At 41.4% G+C, this 21,774-nt stretch overlaps 1 protein-coding gene across 1 annotated transcript in view; it reads left to right on the top strand.

The window, feature by feature from the left end:
* LOC147361934 (ATP-binding cassette sub-family C member 4-like) overlaps positions 1-21,774 on the top strand; it is a 219,558-nt gene that overhangs the window by 110,312 nt on the left and 87,472 nt on the right. The window contains 1 exon segment of the mRNA XM_086330254.1: positions 10,322-10,472. Within this exon segment, the coding sequence (XP_086186380.1) occupies positions 10,322-10,472 (151 nt within the window).

Raw genomic sequence — 21,774 nt, 5'->3', positions numbered from 1 at the left:
ATGAACAGGCCTACAATGGGGTCCAGGTCCTATGAATTCCTTCTTCAAGAGGAATATTTTAAATCTGCAGCATTAGAATATGGTGTTCATTTGAGCAGTAGAGTCTTCCTGTGGAAATTTAGTGTTTTTACTATCACCCATATATAGATATTGAATATTTAAAATACTCAGCCTAATTTTGTGTCCTTGGGATTTATGTATTTATTAAAATTATTAGGCTTCCACCCCACCCCGCCAAAGACATTTTGTGTTCTGAGCTTAGAACTCATCTTTCTCATAAAACGTTTGTTTTTAATTTAAATAATAATTCTTAAATCAACACAAGTTTAATGATCAGTCTGCTCTGTGAGCTGAGCAGGCTGTTATTCCCTAATAAAAAGAAATCTAGAGGGGTGGGCTGGGGAGGAGATGGGAGGGAGGTTCAAACGGGAGGGGATATATGCATACCTGACTTCCCTTGTGGCTTAGATGGTAAAGTGTCTGCCTACAATGCAGGAGACCCGGGTTCGATCCCTGGGTCGGGAAGGTCCTCTAGAGAAGGAAATGGCAATCCACTCCAGTACTCTTGCCTGGAAAATCCCATGGATGGAGGAGCATGGTAGGCTACAGTCCATGGGGTCGCAAAGAGTCGGACAGGACTGAGCGACTTCACTTTACTTCACTTCATGGCTGATTCATGTTGAGGTTAGAGAGAAAACAGCAAAATTCTGTAAAGCAATTATCCTTTGGTAAAAGATACATAAATTAAAAAAAAAAAAAAAAAAAAAGACACGTCAAAGGAAAACACTCAAAGATGAAAAAGAAAACAAACCTCAACATTCAAAAAACTAAGATCATGGCATCCGGTTCCATCACTTCATGGCAAATAGATGGGGAAACAATGGAAACAGTGACAGACTTTATTTTCTTGGGCTCCAAAATCACTGTGGATGGTGACTGCAGGCATGAAATTAAAAGACACTTGCTTCTTGGAAGAAAAGCTATAACCAGCCTAGACAGCATATTAAATAGCAAAGACATTACTTTGTTGACAAAGATCCATCTAGTCAAAGCTATGGCTTTTCCAGTAGTCATGTATGGATGTGAGAGAACTAAAAAGCTGAGCGTCAAAGAATTGATGCTTTTGAACTGTTGGTGTTGGAGAAGACTCTTGAGAGTCTCTTAGGCTGCAAGATCAAACCAGTCAATCCAAAAGGAAATCAGTCCTGAATATTCATTGGAAGGTCTGATAGGGAAGCTGAAACTCCAATACTCTAGCCACCTGAGGCGAAGAACTGACACACTAGAAAAGACCCTGAAGCTGGGAAAGACCGAAGGCAGGAGGAAAAGGGGACGACAGAAGATGAGACAGTTGGATGGCATCACCAACTCAATGGACATGAGTTTGGGCAAGCTCCTACAGTTGCTGATGGACAGGGAAGCCTGGCATGCTGCAGTCCATGGGGTCACAAAGAGTCAGACATGACTGAACGACTGAACTGAACTGAGGCTAGGACGAAACACTATGATTACGAGTTTTATAGAATTACCCAGTTCCCCTCCCCACAAAAAAGGAGGTAAAGATTGATATATTAATAATATATCACTTAATTCAAGGCTTTTCTTCCATCGAAACATGGCACAATTAGATGCAATATATACATAGAAAGCAATAATCAAATAAATGAAAGTCAATAAGGTTTTCACTGATTATTATGTAAAGCAATACATTACCAAGGAATAAACTAATAATGCCTCGAAAAAAAAAAAAAAAGAAAAGAAAAAAATCTGGAAGTCATCCCTGCATGGGAGAAACCAGATACAACCCCAAGAAACCAAACAAAACTGGAAAATGTAGACAGAAGGAAATATATAATAATGGAGTATATCTGCTGCTGCTGCTACTAAGTAGCTTCAGTTGTGTCTGACTCTGTGTGACCCCATAGACTGCAGCCCACCAGGCTCCACCATTCCTGGGATTCTCCAGGCAAGAACACTGGAGTGGGTTGCCGTTTCCTTCTCTAATGCATGAAAAGTGAAAGTGAAGTCGTTCAGTTGTTTCCGACTCTTAGCAACCCCATGGACTGCTGGCCTACAAGGCTCCTCCATCCATGGGATTTTCCAGACAAGAGTACTGGGGTGGGTTGCCATTGCCTTCTCCAGGAGTATATCTAGATATTAATTTTGAAATATTAATTTTATCTTTATTTGGGATACAGTATCAGGCAGAAACGAAAAGGACAATCTTGGGGTCAGAATGACTTGAATTACCAGTGTACTCAGTTGCTCAGTTGGGTCTGGCTCTTTGTGACCCCATGGAGTGTAGCCCGCCAGTATCCTCTGGGGAGCCCATGAGATTTTCCAGGCAGGCATAATGAAGTGGGTTGCCATTTCCTCCTCTAGGGGATCTTTCCAACCCAGGGATTGAACCCAAATCTCCATAGGCACCTGCATTCCAGGTGGGTTCTTGACTTTAGGGCAAATTGCTAAATCTCTCTGAGTATCACTTTCCAGTTTTATAAAAGGAGAGAATAATCCTTCTTACTCAGATTTGCTATGAGAAAGAAATTGAAGGAGGCCTGTGGAATAATTGAGAGGTGGGACACATACCAAGCCTCATGAAATGTCATCCATTGTTGGTATTTGGGCGGGCAGAATATCCATAAAGTTTTTGGTGAGCATCGTACAATTTATTCAGTATTATGAGAAAATTTTCCCTGGGCACTAATAATAAAGCAGTTTCATAGTTTTAAAATGTTTTGATTAAATAGGTTTGTTTGTTTTTTTTTTTTACCAGAACATCACATAAGTTTATTTCAGATGTAACAGCAATGTTAAAATCAACAAGTTTAAATCTTAACCACACCAAGTAAACTTAGCTATTTAAGTATTTTTAAAGTTATTCCCTCCAAAAAACTGAGGGAGCTTTTCTTTTCCACCCCACATTCCACGGTTTCCCAATAGTTAGTTCTATTTTTGGAGGACTCTGAATTGACAAGTAAACTGCTTTGGGGATATTTCAGAACTTCTTTCCCCAAATGAAAACTAATCTGGACAAATTATATATTGCATAGATTTCTCTGCAGATTCTTTTCTTTAGAACCTAAATGTAATTACCATATAATTTTACTTATTTGCCCCACAGAAAAAAACTATCTTCCCCCCAAAATACGATGGGTACATCTTGTGATCTTCTAGTTAATAGAATTATTTTACCTCAATGATAATTATCGTATTTCAAAATAACCAACTCAACATGGGACATTATTTCAGTCTTTACTGACTTCTAGGCACATGAAAGTGTACCTAGCTTCTACCTCCTCTACATCCTCCTCCATAAATGGATGGAATTATTTCATGTAAGTCTGATGTAGGACAATTCACGTTTTACAAACACAATTTAGGTTAAAGTCAGTGACTAGTGTGGAGAAAGAAACACTAAAATGATAGGGAGCCTACACACTCAATTCAAAATTTTAATATTTTTTCCTCCATAAATAATATGTACTTAATTGTCATGAGGCAGCTATTTGGTTTTCATTAACCACATTTAGGGATACATTCATAGGACTGATTAGATAGTCCAGGTGAAATGGTTATAGAAATAGAGGCAGTGTCATCTCACAAAACTCATTTATATATAAAAATCTATTTTGACATCTGAAGTTTACAAAAAGACTGAATTCTTCAAACTAATCTTGCCTTCTGTAACTCAAGCATTCTTCTCTTGGCAAGAGCAAGCTGAAGCTTATCCATGAAGGTAAAGGTGCTCAATGCTAAACTTTTCTTCTAAGCTTAGATTTGGACTGCTTAAGAAACTGATACCCAAGAAATCAGCAAGGTCTTTCTACATTTTGATTATCTTAAGATTAGAACTCTGTGAACTCACTCATCAACTATCTTCCTTTCCTATATTATTCTTGGCACTCAACTAAGACGGTTGAAGTCTATTGTACCTTGCATTTTCACATTCTCAAATAAGAACTTAAGATTATAAGATGTGCATAAACATTGTGTAAAATAATTTTGTCATTCAATGTATTTGAAGAGATGAAACTTTTATGCCAGAATTCACACAAGAGGATAAATGTTATCAAAACAGGTTTTTAAGCAAAACTATTAACACTTTTCATAAGCATTATTTTTTCTGTTTCTTTACTGCTTTTGTATATACTTCATTAACAATTTATTTAGATGACAGCGTGGTTTGTCAATAATAATGTAGACTTTTTCTGGAATTCTCTTGCTTTTCCTATGATCCAACAGATTTTGACAATTTTATCTCCAGTTCCTCTGTATTTTCTAAATCCAGCTTGAGCATCTGGAAGTTCTCAGTTCACATACTGTCAAAGCCTAGCTTGGAGAATTTTGAGCGTTATTTTGCTACCATGTGAGATAAGTACAATTGTGTGGTAGTTTGAGCATTCTTTGGCATTGTCTTTCTTCGGGATTTGAATGATAATTGACCTTTTCCAGTCGTGTGGTTACTGCTGCATTTTCCAAATTTGCTGGCATATTGAGTGCAACACTCGAACAGCATCATCTTTTAGGAATTGAAGTAGCTCAGCTGGAATTCCATCAGCTCCACTAGCTTTGTTTGTAGTGATACTTCCTAAGGCCCACTTGTCTTCACATCCCAGGATGTCTGGCTCTAGGTGAGTCATCACACCATTGTGGTTATCTGGGTTACCTGCCTCCTGAGAATCTGTATGTAGGTCAAGATGCAACAATTAGAACAACAGACTGGACCCAAATTGGGAAAGAAGTATGCCAAGGCTGTATATTGTCACCATGCTTATTTAACTTATATGCAGAGTATATCATGCAAAATGCTGGGCTGGATGAAGCACAAACTGAAATCAAGATTGCCAGGAGAAATGTCTATAACTTCAGATATGCAGATGATACCACCTTTATGGTAGAAAGTGAAAAGGAACTAAAGAGCCTCTTGATGGGAGAGGGAGAGGGTGGGGAGATTTGGGAGAATAGCATTGAAACATGTATAATATCATGTATGAAACAAGTCGCCAGTCCAGGTTCGATGCACGGTACTGGATGCTTGGGGCTGGTGCACTGGGACGACCCAGAGGGAGGGTAGGGGAGGGAGGAGGGTTCAGGATGGGGAACGCGGGTATACCTGTGGCGGATTCATTTCGATATTTGGCAAAACTAATACAATATTGAAAGTTTAAAAATAAAATAAAATTAAAAAAAAAAAAAGAAAGTGAAAGAGGAGAGTGAAAAAGCTGGCTAAAAACTCAAATTCAAAATATGAAGATCATGGAATATGGTCCCATTATTTCATGGCAAGTAGATGGGGAAATAGTGGAAACAATGATCAAATTCATTTTGGAGGGATCCAAAATCACTGCAGATGGTGACTGAAGCCCTGAAATTAAAAGAAGCTTGCTCCTTGGAAGAAAAGCTATGACCAGCCTCGACAGCATATTAAAAAGCAAAGACATTATTTCTTGACAAAGGTCCATCTAGTCAAAGCTATGGTAGTCATGTAACGATGTGAGAGTTGGACTACAAAGAAAGCTGAGCACTAAAGAATTGATGCTTTTGAACTGTGGTGTTGGAGAAGACTGTTGGGAGTCCCTTGAACAGCAAGGAAATGAAACCAGTCCATCATAAAGGAAATCAGTCCTGAATATTCATTGGAAGGACTGATACTGAAGCTCCAATACTTTGGCCACCTGATGCGAAAAACTGACTCATTGGAAAAGACCCTGATGCTGGGAAAGATTGAAGGTAGGAGGAGAAGGGGATGACAGAGGATGAGATGGTTGGATGGCATCACTGACTCGATGGATATGAGTTTGAGCAAGCTCCAGGAGTTGGTGATGGACAGGGAGACATGGTATGCTGCAGTCCATGGGATTGCAAAGAGTTGGACACGACTGAGTGACTGAACTTACTGTGGCTTGTCAGAAATAGCTTCACAGAACAGCATCCTTTCTGAGGATGGGAGATGGGGAGATGACTGCTTTAGTCATTCTGACATCCTAAGCAAGTTGTTTGCCTGTACCAAGAGGCTGAACTGGAGTGGACACAGTTGAATTTCCTAAGATTCAGTAGTGCACAAAATCTAGCTTTTGTACTTCCTCTGATATCAATAGACCAGTTCATGGTACATGAAACAGAAAAAGTCAAATTGATCTTCTCTTTGGACTGAATTGAATAATTAGGTTAGTTTAGTTAATTCACAGATTCCACTTTTCCTTTAGTTTTCCTTAAATTCTCAGCAGTTTCATAACAGTAAGTTTTCTCAAAGAAGCGCAGAAGTTGAAACAAAGAGAATAAGGAATAAGAAGATAAACATCTCAAAAAATCTTGACTTGCTGCCGTAACCTTAATATGATCAATTTTTGGAAGACGTAGAATTGGGAAGAAAATACAGAGAGGACAAAAACTGTACTAAATGAGATTTATTGGTCATATTATTTCTAAAATAACTTCTTCAAACAAAATAGACCTTAGATTCAATTTTCTCTGTGGTTAGAGAAAAGCCACAGTCACTTTGTACATCATCACCACATCTAAGAAAAGCATCACCTGCTCTGGTATATCCTTGGATAGTACTCAACTGATCCAGGGGTTAGAATGAGTGGCCTCTTAGGGTCCAACTTCATGAGATTCTTAAGGTTCTTTAAGCCCTTAAATCTGTAATACACTGTTCCCTCCTCCCCTGGCTGCTGTGATCAGAGCACACTGAAACGTGATAATAATGGACTTAGAGTTTATATTTATTATCCATAAACTGGTAAGCACATGTACATAATCTCATTTAATTCCCACCACCATCCTTTTGTAGTGTTGCAATATCCCAGCTTTACTAACATTAAAAGTGGGTGGGGGATCTTACCATCCCTGTTAATTTAGGGTGAGTCCTAAACCCTCTTGAAAATTAACAGTCTCAGATACCTCAATAGCTGTCTAGTGGAATTTCCCCTCCAAGTGTACGTTGTCATCTATGCAAATTAAAGATTTGTTCTGACTTGTGAAAATTCACCATGTACTTTCAAGTGAAATACTATCCTTAAATGTGTGCATTTACTCATATGGAATGATAGACTTTTGATAGAATATTCTATCAAAAGCACACTCAAATGGTGTGCTCCAAATAGGTTATAAACATATTAAAAAATGATTTCCTTTATTTCTTGGTGCATCAGGACTTGGGTCTCTTGCTTCTGGGTCAACATGTCTCCTGCTGTGTACACATCATTGTCTCAGTGCCATTGTGAGAAATAGTTACAGAAGCACTGGCCATGGTGATGTGGGCCATCAGATGGGCCTGAAATCCAGTCAGATGGGAGGAATTGTGTGTGTAGTTTGGATTAGGTTCCTTGGAATCCTGGGAATGTGGAAGGAAGATATGAGATTGGCTTCAAGAAAGGGGTGTTTATTGCACCCAGGAATATTCTGTTTCCTTTGTTAGAGTGTTGACTTTTTGCTCAGATCCTATTTTTGCCTTCTACCAACTTTTGTAAAGAGTTTGAGAGAGCTGGAAATAAATAAAATATTCATAAATGTATATACACAGATACTTAAAATGTAAACCTATACATTTTGTGTGTGTGTGTATATATGTGTGTGTTTATATAATATTTAATCTACTATAAGACTGGCTATAGTATGCCCTTCAAGTAGAAAGAAAACTCTTAGAGAAGGTCTATTTGAATTGTTTCAGAATTTAGGGGCATGAAATCTGAAGGACACAACCTAACGGGGGATCTTTTGAGAGCAATTGTTACTGATCTTTAATGTGTATGCAAGGAGAAAGCATTGGCACAGATCTCTGCATTTTGATCTTATGTCACTTCCCAGGTTATCGGCAGGCTGGGGTAGTCATTAAAGGCCCTTAACTGGGTAGAAACAGATGATTGAAACTGGTGAATATTGTCCAGTCAAATAATGTGAATTTGCTAAAACAAACAAACAAACAAACAAAAACCGAACTGTAATTTGGATTTTTTCATGATTGATGTTTCAGCAGGTGTTTTTTTTTTTTTTTTTCCTAACAACCAATGATGACACCCCTAGTGACTTTACTTAAGACCAGACATGAAAGGAGCTGGAAGGATCCCACCCTGTGAACATGAAGGTTGTAGCAGTGTGGGATGCACAGTTAAGCCAGTGTTTGTTGAGAAATTGTTCATCTGTAGGTCTAATAGGTGACTCATTGGAAAAGACCCTGATGCTGGGAAAGATTGCAGGAGGGAGGAGAAGGGGACAAAAGAGGATGAGATGGTTGGATGGCATCACCAACTTGATGGACATGAATTTGGGTAAACTCCTGGAGTTGGTGATAGACTGGCAGGCCTGGCGTGCTGCAGTCCATGGGGTCGCAAACAGTCGGACACAACTGAGCAACTGAACTGAGGTCTAATAGGAGAGAGATCAGACAGGCCTATTTTCCCTCATTTATGATTAGGATTTATTCCTTCAGGATTCCATCCTCTTCATTCTGAGTTTTATATTGATACCATGGCACAGATGAGAGAAACAGGGAAAGCATGTGGATCTCCATCCAGATAATGCAGTTTGCTTTGCAAGGGCTCCTGGCCATAGAGTCACAGTTCTGGAAGATTCCTCCTCCTCCTAGGTTCCTCCTCCTGAAGCTGTGGCTCTTGAATTACCTGAGTACAAACCACTCCTGTCTTTCTCCATGACCTTCAGTCCTTCCTGGAAAAACTTAGGACAGTCACTTGCTCTCCCAGCTTCATGATTCTTATCTACTTACTTTTCTTATTCACAAGATAGTTGTAAAGATCCTCTGAGAAAACTGATCTGGAAGAGCTATGAAATGATAACCCAAGTCTCTGTGATACAGGCATTACCCACCCTAACCCATCCCTTAGCGATGTACCAGGGCCAGTTGCCCTGGGTGGCAAGGATGGGGAGGCCCTGGGTTGGAGAGCATGGGATGCAGGTGTTCGGGCTGAGAGGACCCAGAAAAGCCAGTGTTAACTCATACAAGCATCTCAACCTTCTCCTGCCTCCTTTTTGGTCAAAATTTGCATCAGGTATGATTACTACCTGCAAATTATTCATGCCACTCTCTGTTAAACCAGCCTGTGAAATTCAGTTATCAATCTCTCCTTAGATTTCTTTAAAAAAGTGTTCATATATTCTTCCCTGTGTTTCCTCTACCCTCTCTGCCTTGTGCAGATTGTCATGGATTTGTTTCCACCTGAGATCATAAACTTCAGAGGCCTTGACCAAGACCATGTGAATCTACACATCCTCAGTATCAACCCCACTTCCATAGCAGGCAGACACTAAGTGTTGATTGCATTCCTATCGCCTGAAGTTGTCCATTGTGATATCACACTTTTCCTTATAAAGATGGATACTTAAAGCAGCAGCATGTAATGTTTGGTTTCTATTCTTTCTGCTATCTTTTTAGACCAATGTCATTTCCCAAGGTAAAATCACATTGTGGGCTGTGATGATTAAATGAGTGTTCATAGAATTCTTGGCACAGTGCCTTATATGCAGTAAACATCTGATAAATGGTATATGTTGGTGTTTAATCATTAAACTTTGAAATGGGCATTTTACATACTTAGCATAATGATGCAAAGTTGGATGTACATTGGGGGCAAGCTTAAATGTGTCATAATAGCTCATGACATGGGCTCTCCAGGTTTGCAACTTAGGCTTTGTAGTCTTGATCAAGTTGTTTTTCTTCTCTATGTACCTCAGTGTCTCCATCTGTAAAATGAGATAATACTGTTACTACATAGGATTATTGGGAGGATTAAAGAGTTAATACATGTGAAGTGTTGAATGTGTGGCCCTGTACACAGTCAGCACGCAGTAAATATTAACTATGGATTGAAAACCAAAAAAGAGAATTCCTATTTCCAAAGATCAACATTTGAATTTTACCCTACTTTTCTGGACACTGAATTTATAATCAACCACTTCTGTAACCTGACATGTATAGCTGAGGCTTCTGGATTCCTCATCTGTGATACCTGCTCACTCATCTCTAGTAACACCTGTTGACTCCTGATAGTTCGGTATTCAAGTCTTTTTCCCTGGGAGTTTTAAATATTCTCTCATCTGTTAAAAGTAGTAATGCCTGCCTCATAGGGCTACTGAGTGTATCAAAGGAGCTAATACCTGAAAAATTCTCCTCATAGTGTTTGACACGTGCAATAAATACCACGAGAACCACGCATTATTTTATTTCTTTGGATGGAAAAACATTCCCTATTATTCCAACACATCTTTTGGGAAAAGAGTTTAATCCTAACAAAACATAAAAGTTCATCTTTGGAAAAAATCCTTAACAAAGACACCTCTGTATCTATTTTCACTGTTTCAGGCTTTTTTACTTGTGATTGGTGTAATAGGCGTGATGGTGGCTGTGATTCCTTGGATTGCAATACCCGTGATTCCCCTTGGCATCGCTTTCTTTTTTCTCCAGCGATATTTCTCAGAGACGTCACGAGATATTAAACACCTGGAATGTGCAAGTGAGTACGGGACTCTCAGGTTGGTTTGGCAAAGTAGGCTGGCTTTCCTTTATGCCATTTCGTTAGCCAGACCCCTGGAATCCTGCAGACTGTCTTCTGAAATTTCTCACTAAGTTAATGTTAGCTAATTGAATATTATGGGCCCTATTCAGTGTTGCCCTTAAGGTGGCAGATAACTGTGGCTTTGTGTTTTAGCACAAAGAGGTGAGTTTGCCCTGCCATATCCTGATTCCAGGGAACTGTTTACCTCCTGCTTCTTAGACATCCCAGATCCACTGTCTTTCTGGGTGGAATCCTTGGGAAGAGTAGATTTTGCAGGCACTTGGGGGTCATCACTGCCTTTCAAAGAAAGCTGCATCCTAATCATCAGAGACAGTCTGGCATCTCTCCATTTCACAGACAGGAAGGCTGAGGCACCAGATATCGACTTGTTCAAGGGCAGCTTCCCAGTTGGCACTAGTGGTAAAGAACCTACCTGCCAATGCAGGAGACATAAGAGATATAGGTTCAATCCCTGGGTCAGGAAGATCTCCTGGAGAAGGAAATGGCAACCCACTACAATATTTTTGCCTGGAGAATCCCACGGACAGAGGAGCCTGATGGGCTACAGTCAATGAGGTCACACAGAGTCAGACACAACTGAGTGATTTAGCAGCAGCAGCAGGTGAATTTGAGGATAGGGACCATTTATGTTTTGTTCATGGCATACTTCCTAATAGAGCAGCCACTCTATAAATACTTTTATTAAAAATAAAATATTTCATTATACTGGAACGAATATACAAGGGAAACAGGGGAATTTTCTTACCCCAGAGTTACTAGAAATGACAAGGAAAGGAAAATATTAGGAAAATAAAAGGAGGCATCAGGAAATATACTCATATACCAGAAATGATACCTTTGAAAAATACATTTTTTCACATACCTAAAAGATGGCAAGTAAGTTGCAGTTGTTAAATGTTTTAAAAAGCTAAGTGCTGTTATTTTCAGGTTTACTGTTTATCATCAGCAGTATTTGGGGTGAACACACTGTTTTTGTTCTATCATCCCCAAGGTTGTTCATTAAATGATGCTGAAAATAATCCCCTTAGAAAGATTATTCAGTAGGCATGCAGTCTAGTATTCCATCTAACTTTGTAGCTTAGAATGATGGGGAACACATTTTATGACCAATCCTTCTGTTCTACAGATATTCACAGAGGATAGATTATATCAGAGCTTATCTCATGAATGCACAAACATATTTCATCAATATGTTTCATCAATATTAAAAATCATAAGAAATCATAAGGAAAGTAGAATTGTTAAATGTATTTTTTTAAAGGTATAAGGACAATAGCCAAAGAGGAAGGAAGATGTTTGTATTGATATCACAAACCGTAACCATGGATAGTTACTACTGAACTTCCCATAAACCAAGCCAAGAAGAGAAGTATATTGAGTTCCATGGTTCTTAGTATCTAGTAGATACTAAGTGGGGGGAAAAAAAAAAAAAAAAAACGAAGTTCATCAAAACAAAGAAGATTTTTATTGTGGCATTTGCATGTTTTGTTTTTAATAATAAATTTTTAAGAGGCATTTATCCTAAGTATTTGCATAATACAGAGTAGTTGTTGGTTTCATAAAAACTATAGAAACATTTTTGGTCATCAGGAGAATCAGCTAAACTCCCATGAGTTTTGATCTGAGGAGGTATTTGAATGGGATGCACAACGGTAGAGTCCAGGTATGTATGACATCCTGCTGATGTGAGCTGGTAGGAAGGTAGGAGGCGGGGAGGCCGAAAAGGAAATGAAGAGCTCCATCCAGGCTTCTGTAGGCAAGGCCTCACACGTTTTATGATTTGAGGCTGCTCATGAAATGGAGTTGGGCTTCCCAGGTGGCACTAGTGATAAAGAATCCTTCTGAAATGCAGGAGATGCAAGAGACACGGGTTCAGTCCCTAGGTCAGGAGGATCCCCTAGAGTGGGAAGTGGCAGCCCACTCTGGTAATCTTGCCTGGAAAATTCTATGGACAGAGGAGCTTGATGGGCTACAGTCCATGGGGTCACAAAGAGTCAGACACAACTGAGCACCATGAAATGGACCCATTCAACCGTTTTGTTGCAAAGCAGGTCTCTGGTACATTCAAAGAGGAGTTGTTCCAGAAGGAAACTGTGACTAAGATTTATGCCTGGAGCCACTTCTCATCCATGAGAAAGAAAGATGGGAACTTCCAAAGGCTTTTTAAAGAGAAAGTACTGGATTTTCAAAATGTTTTTAGAAACCATCCCCAAGAAAGAAAAATGCAAAAAAGCAAATGGTTGTCTTAGGAGCCCTTACAAATAGCTGAGAAAAGAAGAGTAGCTAAAGGCAAAGGAGCAAAGGAAAGATATACACATCTGAATGCAGAGTTCCAAGAATAGCAAGGAGAGATAGCAAGGAGAGAACCTTCTTTCATGATCAATGCTAAGGAATAGAGGAAAACAATAGAATGGGAAAGACTAGAAAGCTCTTGAAGACAATTAGAGATACCAAGGGAACATATCATGCAAAGAGGAGCACAGTAAAGGACAGTAATGGTATAGACCTAACAAAAGCAGAAGATATTAAGAGATGGCAAGAATACACAGAAGACTGTACAAAAAAGATCTTCATGACCCAGATAACCACGATGGTGTGATCACTCACCTAGAGCCAGATATCCTGGAATGTGAAGTCAAGTGGGCCTTAGGAAGCATCACTAGAAAGAAAACTAGTGGAGATGATGGTATTCCAGTTGAGCTATTTCAAATTCTAAAAGATGATGCTGTGAAAGTGCTGAACTCAATATACAACAAATTTGGAAATCTCAGCAGTGGCCACAGGACTGGAAAAGGTCAGTTTTCAATCCAGCCCCAAAGAAAGGCAATGCCAAAGAATGTTCAAACTACCGCACAGTTGCATTCATCTCACATGCTAGCAAACTCATGCTCAAAATTCTCCAAGCCAGGCTTCAGCAATATATGAACTGTGAGCTTCCAAATGTTCAAGCTGGTTTTAGAAAAGGCAGAGGAGCCAGAGATCAAATTGCCAACATCCAGTGGATCATCAAAAAGCAAGAAAGTTTAAAAAAAAAATCTGCTGTATTGACTATGCCAAAACCTCTGACTGTGTAGATCACAACAAACTGTGGAAAATTCTGAAAGAGATGGGAATACCAGACCACCTTACCTGCCTCCTGAGAAATCTGTATGCAGGTCAAGAAGCAACAGTTAGAACTGGACATGGAGCAACAGACTTGTTCCAAATTGGGAAAAGTGAACGTTAAGGCTGTATATTGTCACCTTGCTTATTTAACTTATATGCAGAGTATATCATACAAAATGCAGGGCTGGATGAAGCACAAGCTGGAATCAAGATTGCTGAGAGAAATATCAATAACCTCAGATATGCAGATAACACCACCCTTATGGCAGAAAGTGAAGAAGAACTAAAGAGCCTCTTGATGAAAGTGAAAGAAGAGAGTGAAAAAGTTGACTGAAAGCTCAACATTCAGAAAACTAAGATCATGGCATCTGGTCCCATCACTTCATGGCAAATAGGTGGGGAAATAATGGAAACAGTGGCTGACTTTATTTTTCTGGGCTCCAAAATCACTGCAGATGGTGACCGAAGCCATGAAATGAAGACACTCCTTGGAAGACAAGTTATGACCAACCTAGACAGCATATTAAAAAGCAGAGACATTACTTTGCCTGCAAGGTCCATTTAGTCAAGGCTATGGTTTTTCCAGTAGTCATGTATAGATGTGAGAATTGGACTATAAAGAAAGCTGAGCACTGAAGAATTGATGCTTTTGAACTGTGGTGTTCGAGAAGACTCTTGGGAGTCCCTTGGACAGCAAGGAGATGAAAGCAATCAATCCTAAAGGAAATCAACACTGAATATTCATTGGAAAGACTGATGTTGAAGCTGAAACTCCAATACTTTGATCACCTGATGCAAAGAACTGACTCATTGGAACAGACCCTGATGCTTGAAAAGATTGAAGGCAGGAAGAGAAGGGTATGACAGAGGATGAGATGGTTGGATGGCATCACCGACTTGATGTACATGGGTTTGAGCAAGCTCCAGGAATTGGTGATGGACAGGGCAGCCTGGCATCCTGCAGTCCATGGGCTCACAAGGGATCAGACATGACTGAGTGGCTAAACATTACTACTGGATTTTCTCAGTCTTTGATCTGGAGAGTCTGAGAACTTTGGGCCCTTCCCTATGGAATATTGTTTTTTTTTTTTTTTTTTACCACAGTATGCTGCAAGAACATTAGATAGCAAAATATTCAATCCAGATACCCTCTCCTCCACACCCCATATAAGCAAACGTGGTGGTCAGTTAATTAGAACTCTTTATGTTCTCCCTCTAGGTGGGGGGGGAGGGGTCTGTGCCATGAATAATACCATTGTTTTCTTGAAACAGTAACTGATGGTATGTCTTAAGGTCACTGCTGAAGGCACTAGTAAAAACAGGGACACTTGACTGCTGTATTCAGAAGGCTTAAACTTGCTTCATCCTTGTGCTCTGATGGACTACAGACATCCTGAGATTTAGTTTCAGATCCTACTGCCAAGCTGTCTCTGGAAGCTTAGGGCGACTTCTTTTTTTTTTTTTTTTTTTCCAGCTTAATGACAATTATATAGCTGCTTTTAATGGGTTTAATGGGTACATTTTTGCAAAAGTGAGCATAACAGCAGTCATAGAACAGTGCATAAAATCTGGATGGCATCTGGTTGCCTTTCTCTAAGCCAACTCTTTTTGTTTGTTTTTAAAACTTTAAATTTTGTATTGGGGTATAGCCAAATAACAAGCAATGTTGTGATGGTTTCAGGTGAACAGTGAAGAGACCCAGCCATACATATATTTGTATCCATTCTCCCCCAAACTCCCCTTCATTCCATGTGCTGTACAAAATAGGTCCTTGTTGGTTATTTGTTTTAAATATAACAGTATGTACATGTCTATCCCACACTCCCTAACTATCCCTTCCTCCCATCCTTCCCCCCAGAAACCGTAAGTTCGTTGTCTCAGTCTGTGAGTCTCTTTCTGTTTGTAAGTAAGTTCATTTATTTCATTTTTTAGATTACACCTATAAGGGATGTCATATGATATTTCTCCCTCTCTGACATACTTAATTCAGTAAGTAATGACACTCTCTAAGTCTACCCATGTGGCTCAAAATGGCATTATTTCATTCTTTTTAATGGTTAAATAACTTTGCATTTAGCAGTGCCTGAATGATGAAGTCATATCCAAATTCTGTCTGAAAGGCTGCTGTGATCAACTAGCAATGTCTGCCACAGGCATTGCTGGCAGTAGGTTAGCACGTTTGTCATGTGTATTCAGACTATGGATCCTAATGTCTGCTGTTTTAAGTGTTCTCATACCAGATTCCTAGGGACTTTATTCAACCTCAGGTGCTTAGTAAGATGTACAGTAATGACTAAGGCTGTTGGATATTAGCTAAAGAAGATTTGGGGTTTTCTGAACATACAGTCTGGAGAAAAATGTATTTAATCACACATGGGTATTCTTAACCCTCATTATTCTCCCTCTGAGACATTGCAGTTGTGATTAAAAACAAAACCATGGGATTAAAACAGAATTGGGTCTGGCACCTCCTCTACCACTTAGGTGGGTTAATTTACTTAATCCTGGGCAGGGAGTGCTCTTAATCCCTCAGTCTCTGGAAGTCTCATGAGGGTTTCTTGAGTCAGTGTTTGTCAAGTGCTTGCAGACTACTACCAAAGACCCCAGAACCTTGAACATGAAGGCATTCAGAACATAGTAACCACTAGCAGATTTCACACAGAGTGAATGATAACCCACACACAGCAGGGCTGTCAGCCAAGGGTCCTTGCATATAGTTCTCTGCCCTCCCCCTGCCAGGGAAGATCTTCAGTCTTTGTGGGGTGTGTTCTGAAGAATCTTCAGAGTTGTGGAAACACAGCTGTCAGTCATATGAAAGGTAGGGTTACATGTGTGTGTGATTGCGGGCTGATGCCATGGCTCTTAAAGGATAGTGAGCTCAGGATTTGTGGGAAAGAGGGTATTTCATTGCCCAAGATAAGACCAGAGCCTTGACATCCCCGCTCCCCCTGTACCAGTTAATCTTCTGTGGACACCCTCCAGTTCACTCATCCTGACATCCTGCTCAGCCCTAAGTGGGGTTTGAAAGAAACAGGGTAGATTTTCACTGTTCTGCATTCCCTTAGACCACTGTAACTGTTGGATATGAGGTGAGGTAGGTGATGGGATCTTTGAGTTCCCTGGTGTTTAAACAGGGTGATACAGGCTTCTAAAGTCCACCCCACCCTCCCCACTGGAGAGAATCAGCTGCAGCTTTGATCTCCTGACGGAAGCAGGTGAGGTAGTGCCGGGGTCCAGCCCCGGCTGATCCAGGGTATTCGAAGGGGAGACGGCGTCGGCGACCTATTCAAATGGTAATTAGAGATATAAAGAGTAATAGAATGAGGATAGCTCAGTAGGAAAATTCAGTGGAGAAAAGAGGCTGAGTAGCTTGGTTTACGCAGAAAATCAATATAACCCGTGACACCAGGTTAGCTCTGACCACGGAGGCCGCAGGCGCCCTCTCGAATAGCGGAAGGTGCCCCACCTTAGACACCTTCTCAAGTGGGTCTTAGAAGCCCAGGCAAATAAGTGGTCGCAGAGGATATCCACCCTCCAGATGGAGACTTCAGCCGGAAGTTAAAGGAAAGAATGACATGGGGAGACCAAGCATTGGTGAGCAAGGCCTGTAGCTTTATTTTTAACAGGGGTTTTTATACCCTAAGTTACATTTAGAGGATAATAGGGGATGCAAAGTCAGCAGTCTTTGATTCTTATCCAAACCAGGGTTTCTTTCCTGCAAATTTATCGTATACAAATGGTTTAGGTGATTTACATCATCTTCTGGCCAGAAGGCCTACTAACATTTTATAACTCTTGACAAGGACTTATCAACAAAGACTTATTTTCTCTAAGAGTAATTATTTTAAGGTTTGGCGCCATCTTCCGAAGATAAAATTGCATTCCTATAGGGTGGATGTGTAATGGGTTTACAACAAAGGAAAGAATTTATTACCTTAAGGGTCTAAAGTTACTAGCACCAAGGCCACTACTTATTTTTTCTACATACCAACTATATTAATTAATACACATTCAAGGATACAATTCAGGGGTTGTGAAAACTTGGCAACAATCATTGGCTCATCAATGAAATCCTTTACTAGTTTATTCTGACAGTTTCTAACTCTCTGAGAGGCTCTAAGCTATTTGAATATGTTAAGCTTCCCGTGCCTTTTGAGGCTGGAAGACTGTAAACAATCGTATGCATAGCTGTAGGAGTCCGGGTAAACTTGTCAGGCGAGTTAGAGAGCCATCTGAGGGGTTTGGATTTAAACACTCCTAATTGCCCAGAAACTTTATTAATTGGAGCTGTAAGTTAACTCTTTGACAGAGAGAGCGAGATGGTGGTAGGGGACAGCCCCCAGTAAAGTCAGAGGTGAGAGCACAAAGCAATAAAGTAGGCAGACTCTGTTTTTTGGGGGGGAAGATACTCGAGAATATCCGGGGAGACTCCCGAGGCTCGATCCCGCCTTTGCGTATGCCGAGCCTCCTTCCTCATGACCTTTGTCACGAGCGGAATGTCTCTCGCCGGCTCCCGGCAAGGGAGGCCATGCTGAAGAGTTCACTCCAGGACTCTCCCTGGGGGAACAGCCATGTCTGCTTCCTCCTCAGAAGCTTTGTCTGTGATGAATAGTGTTGACATCACAACATTTGCTGTGGAAGTGAGAGTCTAGTTCTAGTGAGTTTTCTGTGCTCTCTGGAGCTAGACTCTGGCATCCTCCTGACAGGGTGATGGGCTCAGAATTCACCTGCATTATCCCTGTGAGCACCCTGCTTCTAGACTGAATTCTGCGGGTGAGTTGGCACACCTGCTGGGGCTCCTGAAAAGGCCTGTGCAGAGCTCCCAGCCTTTCTTATTTGGAGCATGAGCTCAGTCTGTGTTCAGGTTGCTCTTAAAAGTGCAAAGTTATAGGAAGATAAAATTAAAAGTTAATAGGATGGACAGAGAGACCAATGTGGATGCTGGAATAAGATCACAGACATGTAACTATACAGTCATCAGTTCAGTTCAGTTCAGTCGCTCAGTTGTGTCCAACTCTTTGTGATGCCATGAATCGCAGCACACCAGGCCTCCCTGTCCGTCACCAACTCCTGGAGTTCACTCAGACTCATGTCCATCGAGTCAGTGCTGCCATCCAGCCATCTCATCCTGTCGTCCCCTTCTCCTCCTGCCCCCAATCCCTCCCAGCGTCAGAGTCTTTTCCAATGAGTCAACTCTTCACATGAGGTGGCCAAGGTACTGGAGTTTCAGCTTCAGCACCATTCCCTCCAAAGAAATCCCAGGGCTGATCTCCTTCAGAATGGACTGGTTGGATCTCCTTGCAGTGCAAGGGACTCTCAAGAGTCTTCTTCAACACCACAGTTCAAAAGCATCAATTCTTCGGCGCTCAGCCTTCTTCACAGTCCAACTCTCACATCCATGCGTGACCACAGGAAAAACCATAGCCTTGACTAGACGGACCTTTGTTGGCAAAGCAATGTCTCTGCTTTTCAATATGCTATTTAGGTTGGTCATAACTTTCCTTCCAAGGAGTAAGTGTCTTTTAATTTCATGGCTGCGGTCACCATCTGCAGTGATTTTGGAGCCCAGAAAAATGAAGTCTGACACTGTTTCCCCATCTATTTCCCATGAAGTGATGGGACCAGATGCCATGATCTTTGTTTTCTGAATGTTGAGCTTTAAGTCAACTTTTTCACTCTCCACTTTCACTTTCATCAAGAGGCTTTTGAGTTCCTCTTCAGTTTCTGCCATAAGGGTGGTGTCATCTGCATATCTGAGGTTATTGATATTTCTCCCAGCAATCTTGTTTCCAGCTTCTGTTTCTTCCAGTCCAGTGTTTCTCATGATGTACTCTGCATAGAAGTTATATAAGCAGGGTGATAATATACAGCCTTGATGTACTCCTTTTCCTATTTGGAATACAGTCCTAAACACCACCAAATCACTTTATGCTCTTTGCCTAAATTAAGTACAAAGGGGACATATTAGATCTTGTTCTGGTTCAGAGGTTTTTATTTTATTTTATTTTTCCATCACAGGTGAGGGACCCTAATAATTAAGGTTCCTGGTCAGATGTCCCAGGTGGAAAAATCCCAAGACTGAGTGGATGGACAGATGGCCCCTAGCCCAGACTGTCCTCCCCCAGCCCAGGGCTTCCCACCCCCTCCAAGCCCTGTGTCTCACAGGAGGAATCCTGTTCTTTCCTGCTTGTAGAATCAGGGATGCTAAGCACAAGATCTGGTTCTGTGTCTTTGCTCATTTGTACCCCAGGCCCCTCCCATACACACACACAGCTGCAGTGCCCATATGCTCATCGGTACTGACTGAACTGTCTGTCACCCAGATAGGCATTTGGTTGCCAGGCTAAAGAGTCAGGTCCTGAAAATAATTTGAAGTTTCCACTTTGATTCTTTTTACTCCATCATTTAAAAATGTTTCTGTATCCTCCTGTAAGATAAGTGACCCTAACTTCCTCAAAACATCCAGGTTTTACTTACAGGTTTTCTCTAGGAGATGCATAGGTAACAAAGTGATGTCAGTATTTTCTGATGATAAAGCACAAGTTATCACTCATCCCAGACAGAGGTCACAGGCTCACTATCTGCCCCTGACAACAGCAAGTTACAGCCTTGTTCCTGGTGGGGAATGAGAACCGTAAGGGTCCTTCCTGCCCAGCAGCTTGCAGCCCACCTGTTCCCTGATGGACAGGAGCCTGACCCTGGTCCTCTTGGTCAGTGTGCTCTTAGAGAAGATGACAGGAAATGAATGGTCAGTCCTGTGACACCAAGCCCCAAACCTACATGAAGTCACTCAGAAGAGAATGGACACTAAGGCCACTGTCAGATTCTCAAAGGGTGATGTGAGTGTCACACATCACAGTGACCTCCAAACACCAGGACAGGTATCCAGCAGGGCAGTTATGAAAGCATCTATCAAGTTCCCAGAGCAGAAGTCAAGACCATTCAAAGACTCCTCGTCTGCCGGGTCCTGTGGGCACAAGGGTGGTGCAGTGCGGGGTGCTCCATGACCCGCACAGAGGCTCCTGGCACAGGTGCAGGGAGAGGCCCAGGACGGGGGAGGTGGCAGACTGTCTGCTCCCCTTACTTGTCTCACCCTGTCCTGGGTCTGGCTCTGCTCCAGGGTGGGGATGTACTGACTCTATCCCAGCCCTTAGGTTACTCATCTAAGGAGGAGATGGCCCACAGGTAGTTCACCAAAATTCAGGGTGGTAAAGACTCTCATGGAGAATTAAATTTTGAAATGCTACTGACTCAGAAATTAGTAGTAATTACTCAGTCATGGAAAAGAATGAAATGTTGCCACTTGTAGCAACATGTATGGACATCAGTTCAGTTCAGTGTATGGACATAGAGGGATATTATTCTTGGTAAAGAAAGTAAGATGAAGACAAATACTATATGGTATCTCTTCTATGTAGAATCTAAAGAATAATATAAATGAATATGTATACAAAACAGAGATAAACTCAAAGACAGAAAGCAAACTTACAGTTACCATAGGGCAAAGAGAGGAAAGGAGAGACAAATTAGGAATATGGAATTAACAAGTACATGCTGCTGCTGCTGCTAAGTCACTTCACTCGTGTCCAACTCTGTGCGACTCCACAGACGGCAGCCTACCAGGCTCCCCCGTCCCTGGGATCTTCCAGGCAAGAACACTGGAGTGGGTTGCCATTTCCTTCTCCAATGCGTGAAAGTGAAAAGCGGAAGTGAAGACACTCAGTCGTGTCTTGACTCCTAGCGACCCCATGGACCGCAGCCCACCAGGCTCCTCTGTCCATGGGATTCTCCAGGCAAGAGTACTAGAGTGGGGTGCCATTGCCTTCTCTGAACAAGTACATACTGCTGCTACTGCTGCTGCTGCTGCAAAGTTGCTTCAGTAGTGTCGACTCTGTGCGACCCCATAGACGGCAGCCCACCAGGCTCCCCCATCCCTGGGATTCTCCAGGCAACAACACTCGAGTGGGTTGCCATTTCCTTCTCCAATGCATGAAGGTGAAAAGTGAAAGTGAAGTCTCTCAGTCGTGTCTGACTCTCCGCGACCCCATGGACTGCAGCCTACCAGGCTCCACCGTCCATGGGATTTTCCAGGCAAGAGTACTGGAGTGGGGTGCCATTGCCTTCTCCCAAGTAC

The sequence above is a fragment of the Bos grunniens genome, chromosome 12 (assembly GCF_055505025.1).
Source record: "Bos grunniens cultivar Pamir isolate PY7600 chromosome 12, Bosgru_T2T1.0, whole genome shotgun sequence".
Classification (NCBI taxonomy): domain Eukaryota; kingdom Metazoa; phylum Chordata; class Mammalia; order Artiodactyla; family Bovidae; genus Bos; species Bos grunniens.
The sequence above is the reverse complement of the archived record's forward strand: the minus strand, read 5'-3'. Positions and strand labels throughout refer to the sequence as shown.